The sequence below is a fragment of the Akanthomyces muscarius genome, chromosome 4 (genome assembly GCF_028009165.1).
Source record: "Akanthomyces muscarius strain Ve6 chromosome 4, whole genome shotgun sequence".
In the NCBI taxonomy this organism is placed as follows: domain Eukaryota; kingdom Fungi; phylum Ascomycota; class Sordariomycetes; order Hypocreales; family Cordycipitaceae; genus Akanthomyces; species Akanthomyces muscarius.
In genome coordinates, this window is record NC_079244.1 from 2,320,343 (window position 1) to 2,337,367 (window position 17,025).

General features: G+C 56.5%; 7 protein-coding genes across 7 annotated transcripts; 3 read left to right on the top strand and 4 right to left on the bottom strand.

The window, feature by feature from the left end:
* Positions 1-2,368: 2,368 nt before the first annotated feature.
* On the top strand, positions 2,369-4,679 carry LMH87_011438 (uncharacterized protein; the record flags this gene model as incomplete). The annotated part of the gene is made up of 5 exons (XM_056200580.1): positions 2,369-2,573; positions 2,677-3,133; positions 3,262-3,457; positions 3,518-4,590; positions 4,646-4,679. The coding sequence occupies 5 exons, from the start codon at positions 2,369-2,371 to the stop codon at positions 4,677-4,679; spliced, it is 1,965 nt and encodes a 654-aa protein (XP_056052415.1).
* Positions 4,680-4,881: 202 nt separating this feature from the next.
* Positions 4,882-6,437, bottom strand: LMH87_011439 (uncharacterized protein; the record flags this gene model as incomplete). The annotated part of the gene is made up of 4 exons (XM_056200582.1): positions 4,882-4,907; positions 4,962-5,131; positions 5,183-5,621; positions 5,681-6,437. 4 exons carry the CDS (start codon positions 6,435-6,437, stop codon positions 4,882-4,884), a joined length of 1,392 nt encoding a protein of 463 aa, XP_056052416.1.
* Positions 6,438-7,929: 1,492 nt separating this feature from the next.
* Positions 7,930-8,874, top strand: LMH87_011440 (uncharacterized protein; the record flags this gene model as incomplete). The annotated part of the gene is made up of 2 exons (XM_056200583.1): positions 7,930-8,008; positions 8,063-8,874. The coding sequence occupies 2 exons, from the start codon at positions 7,930-7,932 to the stop codon at positions 8,872-8,874; spliced, it is 891 nt and encodes a 296-aa protein (XP_056052417.1).
* Positions 8,875-10,063: 1,189 nt separating this feature from the next.
* LMH87_011441 (uncharacterized protein) lies at positions 10,064-11,038 on the top strand (the record flags this gene model as incomplete). The annotated part of the gene is made up of 1 exon (XM_056200584.1): positions 10,064-11,038. One exon carries the CDS (start codon positions 10,064-10,066, stop codon positions 11,036-11,038), a length of 975 nt encoding a protein of 324 aa, XP_056052418.1.
* A 232-nt stretch (positions 11,039-11,270) lies between these two features.
* On the bottom strand, positions 11,271-12,599 carry LMH87_011442 (uncharacterized protein; the record flags this gene model as incomplete). The annotated part of the gene is made up of 2 exons (XM_056200585.1): positions 11,271-12,436; positions 12,509-12,599. 2 exons carry the CDS (start codon positions 12,597-12,599, stop codon positions 11,271-11,273), a joined length of 1,257 nt encoding a protein of 418 aa, XP_056052419.1.
* Positions 12,600-14,344: 1,745 nt separating this feature from the next.
* LMH87_011443 (uncharacterized protein) lies at positions 14,345-14,872 on the bottom strand (the record flags this gene model as incomplete). Its single annotated transcript, XM_056200586.1, has 1 exon — positions 14,345-14,872. One exon carries the CDS (start codon positions 14,870-14,872, stop codon positions 14,345-14,347), a length of 528 nt encoding a protein of 175 aa, XP_056052420.1.
* Positions 14,873-15,546: 674 nt separating this feature from the next.
* On the bottom strand, positions 15,547-16,748 carry LMH87_011444 (uncharacterized protein; the record flags this gene model as incomplete). The annotated part of the gene is made up of 2 exons (XM_056200587.1): positions 15,547-16,573; positions 16,630-16,748. The coding sequence occupies 2 exons, from the start codon at positions 16,746-16,748 to the stop codon at positions 15,547-15,549; spliced, it is 1,146 nt and encodes a 381-aa protein (XP_056052421.1).
* Between the last annotated feature and the right edge of the window lie 277 nt (positions 16,749-17,025).

Here is a 17,025-nt window from a genome sequence, read left to right on the forward strand (position 1 = left end):
AGGACACGACGAGGTGCGGTGTGGCTAGGGTCTTGTGCTTTATACCGCTGGTATGGTATAACTAGCCTTATAGGCAAGTAGACAGGGGGGTTGGGTGTGGTGCCGGGTTGTCGGTGTGGAAAGGCTGTGGGTGATGGGACGATTTACGTGATACTAGCTAGCACCAGATGTGAGATGTGGAAGTGAATGGATTATAGACGGAAGAAAAAGAAAGGGTTCGAGTGCCGGGTGCGTGAGGACGGGAGAGCAGTGATGCGTAGCCGTGAACGGGTGCGTCTGGTATATTGAGTAACAAGGCAAAGGAGGGGCGGCGAGATGGAGACGGCAGGGCTTGCAGGATTTTTATTCGAGTGCGCATAGAATAATTTAAGCTTCTTTTTTTTACACGACCGGGGTCAGGATAGCTCGTCGACAGGGACCACTCTGGTCCCCTTTTCCCCTTTCCATAATAACGAGCCCATGGCGGAACGAGGACCAAGTGGCCGGCGCCCGAGGAGCATTTCTGGCACGCTCGTCAGCGAGGCAGCACAGGCTAAACAAAAGATGCATGGGCGGGCTGGGCAGTGGCTCAGGTGCTGTGAGAGTTCAAGCTACAGCGGGGCTTGGGGGATGACGTCGAGGCATCGAGGGGGTGTTTGCTGGCTGTTGTCGTCGTCGGCTCACTGCGCCATTTAGTATCCTGTCCAATCCTGCCTTTGCTTTTCTTTTCCAGATTTAGGCCAACTAATTTACTGGTAATAAGGATGTCGTCCTTCACTGCCTTGTGGGACGCAGCCTCAGCCTCGTGGCCTCGTGGAGCCCACCTGGGGCTTGAGCGATGTTGGGGGGGGGGGGGAGGGGGGGATCCAGTGGGAGGCAGCCCGAATGCGTGGCGTCTGTTCATCACAACAACGCCAATGACGATCAGTGTGGCCATGAGACGGTGACTGTGTCCCAGCTCACATTGTCCGTGGCCATGATGTTTCTTGCGGGTGTCGCTGGTCGTTTCGCTACCCGAGAGGTCCAGAGCAGCACGGCATTGGCACTGATGGCAAAGTTACTTGGCGAGATGACAAGCCGCTTTTAATTATTGTCGCCACCGCTCCGTATGTGTAAAGCCAGAACCGAGGCATCAATACGCAAAAAGGTAAAAAAGGTGCACCGCGACGGGAGGCCTTTTTTGGCTTGCGCCGTGATGACTGCGACCCTGCCACACACAGCGAGCGAGACCCGCAAGCCAATGATAAACCCCTCATCAATAAACAAGCCCACCGATGGACAAGAGGAGCCACGACCACAAAAGCCCTCATGCGGGGGGACGAGCGAGCGAGAGAGAGAGAGAGAGAGAGAGAGAGAGAGAAAAGACGTTAGATATGGTGGTACGTGCCGAGTACTCGTGCGCACCATGCATCGTCCCGCTACGATCGGAGTCACCCGAAGGAATCCCCAAAACACTGCATGGATTACTCGAGCCTGAGCACGGCCACATGCCTAATTCGGCGCAGCGCTGTCCCTCACTGGAACGAATCCTCCAGCCGCCCCCCTCAGTGCCCTCGCACCCCTGTAATCCGTCGCCAAGCCACTCTTCCCACGCCCACCTCGTCCGTCCCCCGTTGCATCATGTCTCGCTGCTCTGTCGAATGCGCACACCCTGTGGATCGTCATGTTTCCTCAGACCGCATGTCATCGTTTGCCTTCCAGCTGCCTAGTAATGGTTTTCGTTTCATCTCTCTGAGATGCTCGTCCTCCGCGCATCCCCGCTCCTCGCCGACGTGGCAGCTGATCGACTACCGCCCCTCCCTATCCTACCTCGGTGCTCACTTACACGAAACCAGCCTCGCCGACTTACCCAGAGGCCAGCCAGATTCCCATACAAATCCAATTTTGGGTAATGGAAATGGCCTATGAGAGTAAATCCCGCATCTTCGTACAAATCCTGTTTTTGCTCTGGTGCCTCCAGTTTATACGCCATGTTCGCTTGACACCCCTCCTCCTCCTCCTCCTCCTCCTGCTCCTCCTCCTCCACGGCCGAGTCAAATATCCCGCACGGCCGCTTCACGCACAGCATCCAGCACTGGAAACAATGTCACTGCAAGGTGGACGAACCTCCCCCCTTCTCCTGTCACCTGGTGTCTCAAAAAATGCGGCCGTGTCCAAGTTTGAGTTTTCTCGATTCACCGCTCCTGCGCTTTATATAGTTTTCCCTGCGCGATATTCGTAGCATGGATACCTATAGCCCCTGTTTTTCGCCTCGATTTTTTTCCCGTCTCCAAGTAGCCTATCCGTACTCATTGCGCCAAGACCTTTAAAACCCCCGCAACCCAACTAGCTCTCTTCCTCTGGCAATATATCCTGAATTTTGCAATAATCTTGTGCCTCATTGGGCTCCATGGCCACGGCCGATACATTCAGCACATCACCAACAACCACCAATAGCCGCGACATCTCGCAACAACATGAACAACAGCACCCGACTTCCCCAGTGTTGGCACTGCGTTTCCCTGCTGTCTACGACACTATCGACACGGCCTGTCACGATGCCAAGACGGGCGGCCATGACCAGCCTCGCGGGGGGCTTGCTCAAGTGTTTACAGGTGAGCCCTCCTTACCAACACCAATACCAAAGCCCCTCCCCCCTCTCAAAAGAAAAAGGAACACAAAGTTTTCTCTAACCGTAGACTTGACTGCTTTCAACAGATGCCTACCACGACATACTACGTACCTGGATGGGCCTCCACCGCTCGTTCGGCGAGCCTGCCGCCGCCACATCTCGCCGTGGCCGTACAACGGACTATCACACATTTACACAACAGTACGACAGCGACAACTCGTCCTCCTCATCCAGCGCTGCGTATTGCGGCGGCGCGCGTTATGCCGTGAGCAACAGCAGCAACGCCAGCGCCTTTGCCGCCGAGGTTGGCGACATGGTCCTGGGGCCGTACATCAACGGCCTGCTCGTGTGCGTGCCCGTCGGCGTCGCCGCGTACCGCGCCGCCGCGCCCTCCCTCGTCGTCTTCGCCGTCAACGCGCTGGCCATTGTGCCGCTGTCGTCGCTGCTCACGGACGCGACGGAGCGGATTGCCTTTGAGGCGGGTGACGCCGTCGGTGCGTTTCTCAACATAAGCTTGGGGAACATTGTAGAGCTGATTCTGTTGTAAGTGCGCCTTTTTCACAGAAAAGTCCAATAAACATTCACTGCGGCTGACATTTTCTTTTACAGCTTGTGAGAATGCGCTCATCTTTGCAATTGCTCAAGCTGTCAATATAGCTAACGAGACATAGTGTGACGCTTATAAACGGTCACGTCCGGATCGTGCAGGCCTCCATCCTGGGCTCCATCCTCGTCAACCTCCTGCCCATCCTCGGCAGCGCCCTCGTCGCCGCCCACGCCACTGCCGGCGACGACTCTCTCGCCAGCACCGAGACGCAGATGCTGGCCTGCCTGCTCTTCGTCTCCGTCTTCATCTTCATGATTCCCGTGAGCCTTCTTCGCTCTCCCCTTGCACCCATGCCATGCACTTATACAAGCCCCCTGCAGACTGCCTTTACTTTTACGTTCCGCGACACCCACCGCAACATCAACGACATGGTTGTCGACATGAGCCGCGCCTCCGCCATCCTCATTCTCTTCATGTACGTCGCCTACTTCTTGCACACCATGCAAAGCAGCAGCAGCCGCGCGCCCGACGAGGAAGAAGACGACGCCGCGCAGCTGCGCACACCCATCACGCCGCCGCCGCTGTTGCGCCGCACGTCGCCGCCGCCGACGCCCGGGCCGCGCACGCTGCGCTTCGCCGACAGCACCAAGACCGAGCCCACCTCGAACCTGTACGCCCGCCGCGTGTTTGAGATTGGCCCTGCGAGCGTCGACTCGGACCGCGCCGACGAGGAACCGTCCCGCGGCCGCTCCCCTACCGTCTCCTCGCCGCTGCTGCCCTTTGCCCCGCGCATGCGTCGGTGGCGGTCGCGCTCCTTGTCAGCCGGGTCCAGCTGCAGCCGCGCCTCGTCCGGCATGAGCCGCGGGTGGCCGCAGCAGCAGCGCTCCTTTGCGCGGGCCGGCCTCGCGCGGGTCCTCAGCAATGACCGGCGCGCCGGCGCCGCCTCGGAGCAGGAGGACGAGATTCTGCATGCTCCCTCTGACCACGGCAAGCTCGGCGCCGTGGCCGCGTCCGTCACCATCCTCCTCCTCGCGTCCATCTTGCTCGCCGTCTCGGCGCGACTGCTCGCCGGCACGCTCGACGCTGTCACGCGTCGCCGCGGCCTGTCCGAGGCCGTCATCGGGCTCATCATCCTGCCGCTGGCGGGCAACCTGTCGGGCTACCTGACGGTCGTGGCGGTCGCGGCGCGCGACAACCTCGACCTCGCCGCCGCCGTGTCGGCCGGCTCGGCGATCCAGATCGCGCTGTGCGTCGCGCCGCTCACGGTGCTCGCGGGCTGGGCGCTCGGCCGGCCCGTCACCCTGGCGCTCGACGTGCTCGAGATGGCCATGCTGCTGGGGGCCGTGTCGCTGGTCAACCTGCTGGTGTTGGGTGGTGGTGGCCGCGGCAGCGACGGGCGTAGGGCAACGGGCTTGAAAGGTGGCATCTTGTGCGCCTGCTTTCTGGTGATGGGGTGAGCTTTCCCGCTTCTCCTCGGGGCAAATTGCAAGATGCTAACATGTGTCTAGAATTGCGGCCTTTTTCGCTCCAAACGATAGTTAGAGTGCGTCATACATGCCTGCTCTGGCTGCCGACGACCGCGTGGTGAGGTGCTCGCCCCTGTAGACGTTTTAGTGACGGCGGTGAAAGTGTAACAGGAAGTAGCGCGTTATATTCATTTTGCCTTGTAAGCCTATTCATAACAGCATAAACCAGAATTACGGAAGCATGTGTCCAGAACCATCCATACAAAGACCCACCGTTTTTACATGACGAAGAGAAGGTTCGTATCTATCTTTGGTTAGAACACTCAGGGTAGAGTTCGCGTTGTGACATTAGACGTACCGAGGGGGTGAGAGCACGACAGCTGAGGCTTCTGGGTGTACTTGGACTCCAACACGTCACGGATGCTGTTGAGAAGCTGCACGTAGCTCTGGTTGGGGTTCTGCTTGATGGCCGAGATGAAAGCCCAGGACATGGCGCCGGTAGCCTGCGCGTTGATGGTGGCATCAGCGCTGGAGAACTGTTAGCATGGACTAGACTTCAGTTGCATTGTTTGGACCTACGATGTCTGGTCGTCTCGGCTGCCAGACCACATGACAACGTCGGCAGGCGATGTTCTGGTCTGCTTCGTCTTTTCGTACGCGTCGTCGCCCTTGAACGCGCTCTTGGCAAAGCCAAATACGGTCGAGGCCACGCCGGCCAAGTCACCGCGCGCGTACGAGCTAAAGGCGCTGAGCAGGCCCTGGCCGGCTTCCTTGGCCAGGTTGGGCTCCTTAAGGACGCCCTTGGTGGAGTATACGTAGGGCAGGTCCATAGCGGTGGCGGAGTGGCACGAGTCGAAAATGGCCGTTAGACGCACACCTGGCCTGAGTGGTCGGACAACTCGGTAGTGAATCTCATCGTCGACAATGTGGCCAGCACGCTGGTAGTCGACTGGGTAGATGACTTCGTCAAAACCGTCATCTTCGTCGCCGTCCAAGTCTTCCGTCTGTCCACCGTGGCCTAGAGTCAAAGTTAGTTTTGTTGCCAGAGATCGCATTTTCGAAAATCACAGTGCATACCGGAGTAGTGGAAAAAGAGGGCATCGTTCGGCTGCGCGTCGCGGACCAGCCATTCCATGGCTTGCTGCATGTTTTGCTTGGTAGGAATCTTGCGAGGGTCCTTCTGGTCGTCGGTCAGGATAACCATGTCCTCCCACTTATAGCCGTAGCGCTCGTTGAGGAACCGCGACACGTTGGAGACATCGTTGATGCAGCCGCGCAGTTCGCCCTTCTGACCAAAGTAGTTGATGCCGATGAGGAGAGCCTTGCGGCGACCACTGCAATTGGAGTACTGGAAAGTGTAGCCCTGCGGCGCGCCGCTACCGAAAGACTGCGCACCCTGAGGCGGGGGAGGGCCTGTTCGCTGACCGGCGCCCATCCCTCCCATGGGATAGCCGTAGGCGTCGTGGCCCTGGGGAGGCGGTCGGTTCGGGGGAGGATACTGGTTTTGCTGCGGCGGCGGACGGCTGTATTGCGGAGGAGGCGGGGGACCTCCGTGATAGCCTTGCGGCGGCCCATAGCCCTGAGGAGGAGGACCGCCGTGGTATCCCTGGGGAGGAGGACCGCCATAGCCTTGAGGAGGAGGAGGGCCGCCGTATCCTTGAGGAGGAGGGGGGCCGCCGTATCCTTGAGGGGGAGGGGGGCCACCGTAACCACCGTACTGAGGCGGACCATTGTTACCGTATCCTGGAGCAGGACTCCCGCCGTAGCCCCAGCCCGAGGCGCCTCCATTGTGCTGCTGGGCGCCGTAGCCTCCTTGGCCTGGGTATCCCGACATGATGACGAGGGTCGTGGTTGGTGGCGATGTTTATGCGACGTCTGCGCGAGTCTGCCGGCCGAAGAACGCGGGGTGGATGGGAGAGATGTACGTAAGGTGTTGTTGGTGTTATCGCGATCGGGGATGAGGCGCGGCGTGGCTCGCTGCGGAGATGGAAAGCGAGATGTTGGACGATCGCGACCGGCAGGTATCAGTGTGTCAAGGAAAAAAGATGCGTAAAAGGTGCTGCATCATCGGCTACAAGGCAACCGGCTCGCGGCTGACTGAGGGGCAACAACATCATAGCGGGGCGAGCATCGAGGCGGAGCAGCGCATCTACGAATGGTTTAGCTCGGGCATTTTTTGTTACAGCACGACCGCTCAAGTGAGTCTCGAGGTATTTCGCCAAGCTTCGGCCAAGATCACACTCGGGCGACTTCGGTATTTTAGCGCCGCCTTCATTTACTTGGTCTTGTCCTGATGCCGTCTGTGTGACGGAGGGCGAGCGGGAAAGTCACGGAGCCTCCTCGAGAACTCTGGCCAGACCCTGTCAGACCTCTCGGTAGCTGGCGAGGCGAAGTCAGCCCTGTCGTCTGCAGCAGCCGGGGGGCGCCATTTCCAACGGATTCAGGGGTTGTATACCGGTAATGTGCGCGCTGATAGCTCCGGTGATCACCGCTACTGAAGTCTTGCCGGGACTCGGGGAATTTTCATCTTTGTCTAGGTAACATGCCCTGCTATCTGTCTTGTTTTCTTGACCGACTTGGTAGTTTTATGCCCTGCGATGTACCAAATCATGAGACGAATAATATGCATCGGTACTTTCCTTGGAGTTAGATACACCACCTGACCCCGATCTGTCCTTGTTAGTGCATCTCAAGATGCGAGGCGCCAAAGTTAACACTACCTTAGGTAAGTTACTCTCTAAAGATCATTGCCCGCACCTCTCCCGTCTCCACCTTAGCACGACAAACCTCTGTTCTACCGCACTGTTAACTAGTGCTATCAGGCCAACGACATGTCTCCTATCCCAAAGGTGGTATTCCTAGAGCTCTACATGTTTCAATGCAAGCAGCTCCCGGCCTCTTCATTTACTGCCTGACCAGAAAGTTGGGTCGCACCCAAGTCAAGCGACGGTGTTCCTTTGAGGCCTCCGCCGGACCACCTCAGTGAATGGCCTCGGCGTCGCCCACATCTGGCCCCTGTCAGAATGCACTCTTCCTGCATGTCCCCACGGCTGCGCGCGCCGTGTGTTAGGTAGATAGTTACTGTATTACGTATCAAAAGGGACCTCCAAAAATGGCGCGTTGCTTCCGCATCCCGAGCGGCCCGTTCCACGCAAAATTGGGCCTGCGATTGTCATTGTATGCTTAAAGCTGTGCCTGGCGTTTTCTCTTACACAACACCACAGCTGTCACGCCTGCGAGCTTCAACCCCGCCACGCCCAAAGTTGCCAGTCGAGCAGCAGCAAACGCTTCCCGACGCTTGATGCATTTTGAGAGGAATCAGCGCCATGGCTACGTATCAAGATAATCTTGCCCAAAATTTTGGCAACATGGGCTTGGGGCCCAACAACGGCCAATATCCCCCTCGTGAGTAGTACCCCGACAAACGGGATTCGCTCAGCTACTAACAGTATCGCCCAGCCCAGCAAGGCTCCGGATATCAGGGGCATCAGCAACAGTCGTCCTCCTCACCATATAATTCCCCGCCTCCGCAGGATCAGTACAGTTCGCCCCCGCCGGCACCGCCATACCAGCCTCCGCAGGACAAGCCCCCGATCCCGCGCGAATGGCGGCCTTTTTACGATCACCAGCACCAACGCTGGTACTATGCCAATGAGACCACGAGCGAGACACAGTGGGAGGCTCCCGGATACTACGCGCCGTCTCACCCAGGCGGTGATTCTCGCGGCTACGATGCAACGCCCCAGCAGCAGTACCAGTACAACGCACCGTCTGGACCGCCTCCTGGTAAGACTAAGAGCAGCGGAGGTGGCATGGGCATGGGCGGTGGCCTGGCGTTGGGCGCTGTCGCCGGCTTAGCTGCCGGTGCCGGTGGCTCCTATCTCTTCGGTAAGGCCGAAGATGCCGTCGAAGACAGAGTCGATCGGTTCGAGGACCGGGTGGACAGGGTTGAGCATCGGGTCGAGGATAGAGTGGACTATGTCAAAGATGATTTTGAGGACAGACGTGACCAGGCCGAAGATCGCTGGGAGGCACCCGTGGTCGTTCCCGCGGCCCTGCCTGCTCATGATATTGATGGCGACTCAGTGTCGTCCAGCGATCGGGAGGAGGTCGAGGAGGCGAGAGAGCGCTACGAAGAGGCTCTTCGCGATGCGGACTCGTCGTCAGCGAGTAGTAGTGACCTAGAGGAGCTGGAAGAGGCTCGCGAGGAGTACGAGGAGGCGTACGAAGAGACATATGGTGGCGATGACGACTATGACGATGACGACTAGGAGGGTAACGAGATGTATGGCGCTGGCATAGCTATCATGATTATTAGCGACAACCTAACAATGGCCTCACAAACAAAGAAGGTTAATGAACCGCTGTCGCAATGATTGGTCGCTGTAGTCCCAGCCGAGTGGTTAAGACGGGTGAGTGGTGGTTTGTTGCTAAAAGTAGAAGCGGCATGACTTTCTCACATGAGCTCTCCCCTCCATCGCAAGAAAGCTTGGATCGTCGTTGGACATGCTCGCAACGTTTTTTCATTCCCCGAATTCTTCTTGCTGTAAGAGCCATTTGGTAGCCTCGAAGCGCTCAATTTGGTCATAAGCACTATCTAGGGCACCGGGGTGGAGATGTCTGTGGCAGCCTGGGATGCAGTCGTAAGTCTCCATTCGCAATCACTTCACAGAAGCTGGGTCTTATCCTTACTCTCAAGATATTCTTCACTAAGAAGTCGAGCATTATATAACCTCGTATCCGCTAAAAAGAAAATGGATGATAGGCGACGGGTCACCCAAGTCAGGCCTAAGGCGCCGTCGATTAATGATATTGCCGCTGCAACCAAGCAACTCGCACGGTTTGTTTGCAAGCGTGTGATGGTAATTGGACTCAAAAAGTCTTCGTGTGCTTTTCCAGGGTAGCCTGCGTTGAGCTCGGGAATCTCCTGGAGTGCTTCCAAGACGCCTTCGGCCAAAGTGGTCTCACTACGTAATAGCCGGCCTGTCACAAACTGATGTGGCTGCAAATAGTAGACTGCATATGCAGCATACCACATTTCTCCAAGTTATTAAATATAGTTCCAATATTTTGATCTGATGTAAAATTCTTTAATCGTCGCAGCTTACATCCTATTGTACGGCAATGTCGTCTAGAGCAGAATATCGTGTAGGCCTGCTCTCTACCCCGCTCATTATAGCGAGACAAAGCAGGATATAGGCCGTCGAGACGAACATTCCCCACCAGGGCAAGTATTTCCAGACAAACTGTTAAAAAGAATTTTGCGATGTTCCAAGGAGATTGACGTCGTATTTATTGGTGTCGCGCTCCGCGGAACTAGGACCCAGTCTAGTGACTCACAGTAGAGCAGACCATCGTGTAATGAGGTTTCAATTGCGGGGTCCCAACCCTGTCTGTCGTCTAAAGAAGCTCTCGCGGCATAAATACGAGTCAAATTACTGGTTACGTAGCTCCATCTAAATGATTCATTTTTATTCCTTGCCAGAAACGGAAAGATCTTGGCCCGCTTTGCCGTTTGCCGCGGAGCTTGGCACAAACGGCTGGAAAAAGTGGCAACCGTTGAAACTATATAAACCACATACTACGACTCTATCCGTTCCATCGCAAGCGTATCGCGTTTCGGTAAACCCTTCCCACAACCCACCACTCATCATGTCGCAAAACATCTACGACAGGCAGGACTTCTTTACCGCCTACTCGGAAATCATTGACCGGTCCGGGCACAAGGACCTCGACAATGACCTCCTCTGGAAGCGTCTGCGCACGCTCCTGCCGTCGTCCGTCGAGGGCTTTCACATTCTCGACGTCGGCTGCGGCTCCGGCTGGTTCGCGCGGTGGGCCGTCGACCACGGCGCCGCCTCGGTGACGGCTGTCGACATCTCCCACAACATGATCGCCAAGGCCCGTGGCCTCAACGGCGGTGACGGCACCGCCTACGCAACTAAAATTGACTACCGCATCGTGGACCTCGACGCCGACCCCGAGGGCCTCGTCCCCCGCGAGGAGGGCACGGCGTACGACCTCGCGTTCAGCGGGCTGACGCTGCACTACCTCGCCAGGCTGGGCGTGCTGGTCGCCAAGGTGCACGCGCTGCTGAAGCCCGGGGCCGTGTTCGCCGTCAACGTCGAGCACCCGGTGTACACGGCGCCGCAGCGGCCGCGCGTGGTCGCCGACGCCGAGACGGGCGAGAAGTCGTGGAACTTTAGCGACTACTACAACGAGGGCGAGCGCGTGGTGGACTGGCTGGCGCCGGGCCTGCGCAAGCAGCATCGCACGATGCAGGGCTACCTGGACATTTTTTTCCAGGCCAGTTTTGACCTGACAGGGCTGATCGAGATGCTGCCGACAAAGGAGGAGGTGGAGGCGGGTAGCGTTGGCGAGGACGAGCTGCTGCGGCCGCTGTTTTTGATGATGGGGTTGAGAAAACGGGTCTAGTATGAGGCTTGCGCCGTAAATGCGTCCAAAGAGATGTAGAGTTGGGTGAATAGATTATCATTAAATGCTGAAACTAGCGTTTGCTTGCCGCCTGCTGAGGGGTATATCCTATAAAATGTCAAAAGAAAAGAAAACCGGAGGAATAAATAGCAAAACAAAAGACTGGGTATCGTGCGGCATGTCGCATTGTTGAAAGCGCCGTGAAAAAAAAGGGTCACAGAAATAAATATGCTCAAGATCTGGTATAGCACCATCGCGTGCCCGTTCCTGCGTCCACGCTGCATAGGCTCTGTTCTACCAGCGCGGCGAGGAGCGAGCCGCATAGCGTGCCGGCCGTCTCGCCGGTGCCAATGACGCCGAGGCCAAACTCCGCATCGGCGGGCTTGTCGGTGGCCATCTGCTCGACAGCTGACGCGAACACGTTGGCGTACACGGCGCCGCCGAGGAGACCTGTCAGGAAGAGCGCGGGCAGCAGAAAGTACGGCGAAGAGAAGATTGAGGCCACGCCGTTGAAGAGAATTACGGCAACCAGAACGGCGAGCAGGGAGGTCAGGCGAGCGAGGTGGCGGAAGCGGATGAGGAGAATGGTGGAGCGCGACACGAGGTTGCCGGCCTGGAAAGCGAGATTGTAGATGGCGTAAAAGGTCTCGAAGCTGCCAAAGACGGCAGACTGGCCGTAGGCGCGCGAGATGCCCGGCGCGACCAGAGCCTGCAGCGTAAAGGCAAAGCACAGGGAGCGGATGTAAGGCTTGGCGAGAGGATCAATCAGGCGCAGGTTGTGCTCGAGACGGCCCGTCCACGTCTGGGGCTCGCTCTGCGGCGGCTCCTGGACCACAAACGAGCCGCCTTCTTCGGCGGCCCTCGCGTCAAACTTGATGCTGTCGACAGTCGTGGTGGTGAAGATGGGCGGCCGGCGCAGGATCATCGAGTTGGCGACGAGCCCGGCGCCGATGAAGTAGTGGGCGTAGTCGACGGCGCGGCGCAGGACGGCGTGCATGCTGACGGTGAGGAAGTAGGGCGCGACAGCCCAGAGGAGCGAGGCGGCGCCGGTGCCGATGCCCCAGCCGGCTAGGCCCGCGCGGCCAAAGTGCCGCAAGTGGCCCATGCAGGAGACCTCGGTGGCGGCGGCCGTGGCGGCGGCGAGCATGGTGATGAGGACGCGCCAGACGGCGGGCACGTTGGCGGGCGTGACCGAGGTGACGAAGACGGCGAGGGCCCAGCAGGCGGCGAAGAGAAACGGGCGCAGCTTCCAGTGGACGTGGCGGAGCGCGTGGGGGGCCAGCAGCTTGACGGCGAGGGCGGGCAGGACCTGGATGAGGATGACGGCCGGTCGGGAGTAGGGGATGATGAGGTAGCTGGAGGAGAAGACGATGCTGGAGAGGATGACGTTGCAGAAGCCTGTGGTGGGTTGAGCAAGTGGTTAGAAGAAGGTCATGGTGAAAGTCGCGTGAGATATGGGAGAGAACGCACCGAGGATGGTGTAACCAGTAATGATTTTGATGCTCTGGTTGCGCAGAGCCTTCATGGCTTGGCGCCGCTCATGGCTTTGAGAGCCAAGCATGATGTTGCCGAGCCGAGTCTGGAGAAGTGATGGCGGCGATGTGTTTGTCGTGGTTATCGTTGGGTGTTTGCGGGAAACGAGGGCAGAACGAGGGGGAAGCTCTCGTGATGAGTGCGGGTAGAGCGGCGGGCACCTTGAGCAGAATGGATATGAAAGGGTTCACAGCTGTACATAAAGTGCAGTGATCTGCATGGGACAGAAAAATGCGCAATGTGACCCAGGCGCAGGCAGGGCTACCTGTTGTGCATCCTGGTAGCTATTTATTGGTACAACCAACCAAATAGTGGTAGTGATAGGTTGGCCAACGTGTGGGTTGGAGAAACGGGGGCGGAGCTTGGTGCGTCTTTGATTGTTGATTGTGGATTGTGGGATTGTCTCTGGCAGCAGTGCTGCACCTGCACCGCTGTTAGCCAGCCGCTGGCCCACGGGATGCCCAATCCAATCTATGTGGACCGTGGAGCTTCAGGCGAGCTAGGCGGGCTTAGCGGGAGGGCTGTCAAGGGGGGGGGCCTGCTAGCGGGCACAAGTACCTGTACATGCCTGAAGCCGGGCCGGCTCACAGTGTGCCCTTGGCTTACCTACCAGTAAGTGGTCGACTCATTTACTCTCTCACTCTGTGCGTTGCAGGCAGCAAAAGGACAAGAGTCACGCGCGCGATGCAGCTCATTTTACATTTCTTTTTGTTCTGGAGCAACGGACACGGCATTGCTCGCGTGACATGTTGCAGCTTTATCCATCGTGACTTTGGGGGGCTCTGTCGCAGTGCGCAGCACCCTATTCTCCCTCACTAGGTACAGTTGGGTGCTGTAATTGCGGTGCGGATGGAAACTGTACACCATTCATCGATTTTATCCAAAACAAGGGCAATCCGCAGCACCACTGCACAAATCGTCAGCCACTCTCAACAATTCCTTTCGGATTGCTTGCAAATTTGCAGGACCTCGGGTAGCAAAACCAGCCCGGAGCTCCAGCACGGTAAACACCCTGAGAGGGACCCTTATAAGTCCGATTTGACGGCCCCGCAGTGCTCCGGACGACCGCCCAGCTCCTCCTTTCTGGCGGGCTGGTGGGCTCTCAAAGCTCTGTCTGACCAGTGGCCACGGGGAGGGAAAAAAGCGCAGACGCAGAGAAACAATTCAAGCCCACATTTTACAGGCATGTCACATTCATAGTGGCCAACGGAAACTTTGCAGGGGTTCACTGAGCACAAGTTGGCTAGGTCCACCACCACGGCGCCCCTCTGAGGGCGCCCCTTGCCGCACGTGTAAGCGTTGAGCTTCGAGGGAGGCAGAGTCAAGTCAATGCGGCAGCACAGTCAAAGGTGACCAGGCACAGAAATACAACGGCCCTGTCGTGCCTGCCGCCCAACTCACGCAGACTTGCTGATTACTGACTAGCGTTAGTCCTGCAGCCAAGATCGAGTTGGTGGTGTGCGACCTGCATGAATGCGAGATTGCGTGTGGCCGCCCGGCATTTATCACCGAAGGCGGATTTTACTCTTTTCTTTTCACAATCGTTGTTGTACCAGTATTGAGTTGGGAGATTGACATTCGTGATCATAACAGAAGGGCTCGTGGTACACATGTTGGCTCGTGGTCCACGTATTGGCTCGTGGTGCAAATATCCCCCCAGAGTCATGTGCTATGTGAGTAGGCAATGAAATGAGACTAGAATCAACGCCTTCACACCACTCCATCGAAGGAGCCAGACCCCGTAGCAATTGCCAGTTCCAACATCCATGCCAGCTAACCCGTCGCTTCGAAAGCTTTGTGAAATGAGACGGTACCAGCAGCTGCTGGCTCACGCCAAGCGAGGGCCATGAAGAATTCCGCCGGCGCCCCTGGGTACTTCAAGGAAGGGTCTACCTTGAAGCCAAAACGCGTATAGAACTTCGGGTTTCCCAGCAACACGCAGCCGGCGGCCGCATGGGTAGTCTGGAGATCTGCCAGCGCGCGTTCCACCAGCCTCGACCCCACGCCGTGTCCTTGATACTCGGGCAAGACGGAGATTGGCCCTAGCCCGTGCCAGTTCTCGCTGCCATCCGAAATGGCCACAGGCGAGATGGCGACGTGACCGACAATGGCCAGCGTGGCTTCGTCTTCGGCGACGAGTGAGATTGATAGTTGGCTTGCTTCACGCAGAGCGCGGACGATGAATTGCTCATTGTGGTCTGTGTGCTCGGCATTCATGAATGCGATTGCAGTGACTTCTTCAATCACTGGCGCGTCGCATTCTGTCTCGCGTCGGATGCGGATTTGCTTGGCGTTTGTCATGATTTCGATGATTTCCCTTAGAGCACGATCTCTTTGTTGTCTACAAGCTGTGGCTTGCAATTTGATGTTTCGGATACAGACAAACTTTTGTCAGAGGTCTGATAAGTGCATCTGGCTGTAGTTTTGAGAGAAGGTAGACATATGCTGGTAGCCAGATGACATGGGCTGTTCTGAGTCATCCGGCAAGCAGACGTATATATCCGAAGTGGAACGGAAGTAAGGTACAATAGCTGCTAGGTTTAAAAACGTTGTCGAAATACTATAAAAATGATAGATTAAAACTTCCAAGTGAGCAGAGTATTTGATATGAGTTATAGCCATTTGTTACAAGACTTAGTATTTCCCTCTTTTCAGTGAGATCCAGTCAGGGACTTCACTGGCAAGGAGGTAGCAAAAACAGACGCTAGTAGGTGTTAAAAGGAATAAGAGAACTAAGAAAATTAAGCAAGCTAGGGAAAATAAGAAGAATAAAAAGAGTAAGAGAGGATAGGAAATGGGAAATAATGATTAGAAAGAATAAAAACATTTATAAGAAAGTAAAAGATGAAAAAGAAGTAGCAAGTCACTACTTCCATGTCCTACCCAGAGCGGCGTCTTTTTTTGTCACCCATTTGACTCCTATACTGAATTAGTGCCTTGATGTGCGTCTAGCGCGACCGCCTTCTTTTAGTTGACTAGAATCGCTGCGTCTCCATGAGCAGTTGATAATCCTTGTGAGCTTTCCGAAACATCTGTGCTAGCACTGCCACGTAACTAGTCACGATCTCATCGACAAGTGGCTTCTGCAGATTGTTATATATGCAGAGCTTTCGTGACGATGAGGGCGCCGGCGGTGGGTCGGTTGTCTTGATGTATCGCCCCCGCGTCGATCTCGGCTCAGAGTCAACCTCCATGGCGACAAGTCTATCATACGAGTCCACGAGTATGAGGCGCTTCTCGATTTTATTCGCAGACGTGGTACCGTCTTTGGCGAGTCGGCTGGTCCAGAGCAAATGTCCCTCGCTGCTCTTCCAGAGGACATACGGCAGTTCCGGGTCAAAGATGTTTTCGTCGTGTGCCCCAATCGTGATGGACTCATACTCGGGTGATGAGAGCCGGGCAATCGTTTCTTTGGTAAAATATAGCCGGATATCCCATCGCATCTGCGACAGCTGTACAAGCCCAGCAGTGTCGCTAGCACCTGCATCTCCCGACGACGACGATATCCTGATGGATGGTCTTCTAGGGGACCACATTGTCTTGACCGCTTTGGCCTTGTTGATTCTATTCGGGATAAGAAAATCCACGCCAAACTTGGCATCCCAGTCCAAATCTGGGCAATCGACGATATAGGTCCCGCCCGTGCCTCGAATGCGCACGATTTTGGAGGGCACTCCTGGCTTGCCCCCAAACTGGACGGAGAACACGGATGTTGGTCGCAGATGACGGTATCGGACCTCCGCACCGGGAACATCCTTTACTGTCAGGCTGCTGGTAGGATATGGTGAGGGTGCCGTTTTCCCAGCAACACCATCTGCCGAGCGCAGGGCAATTAGCTGCGAAGGCTCTACATAATTTCGATTGCCGGCCTCATCGCAAAAGACAAGTCTTAGCCCGCAGTTACCGCAGTAGTGCGTAAACCAGGCGCAGCGTGGCTTTTGGCGAGACCACAGCAGAGACAGCCCTAGAGTGAAGACGGTTTTGACACCGAGTGATGTTTTACTGCGAGGTATGAGTTGGTTTTCGTGCGCCGGAAACCTCCTGTGCTGCCGACTCACCTGCGAGGACTGAGACTGTCGTGTACAAAGACCGTCCTTGCAAACGCCGTGCAGGCAGGACATGTCGCCAATCTCGGGGTAACTCCAAGATCCGCGAGATCATCTCTGGCAATAACCATCGCTGTTGTTTTAAAATTCTCTTGGGGGCTCACATAGAGACAGCGTTACTTTCGCACTGAATGCTCAACTACATGAGCGTATAAAGAAAAGCTATAGCATGGCAAGGCAGTCTTGTACGCATCACGAGACCTTTCTTTCAGCCTCGGACGCCTCTCTCTTGGCAGCCGTCTGGCGCCGCAACGGCTCTCGCCGCCAGCCAATAACAAGTACGTCGCCTAAACATGGGGTTTAGCTGGGAGTATTTCTAATACGAATACAAGCTTTTTGCATGTTCTG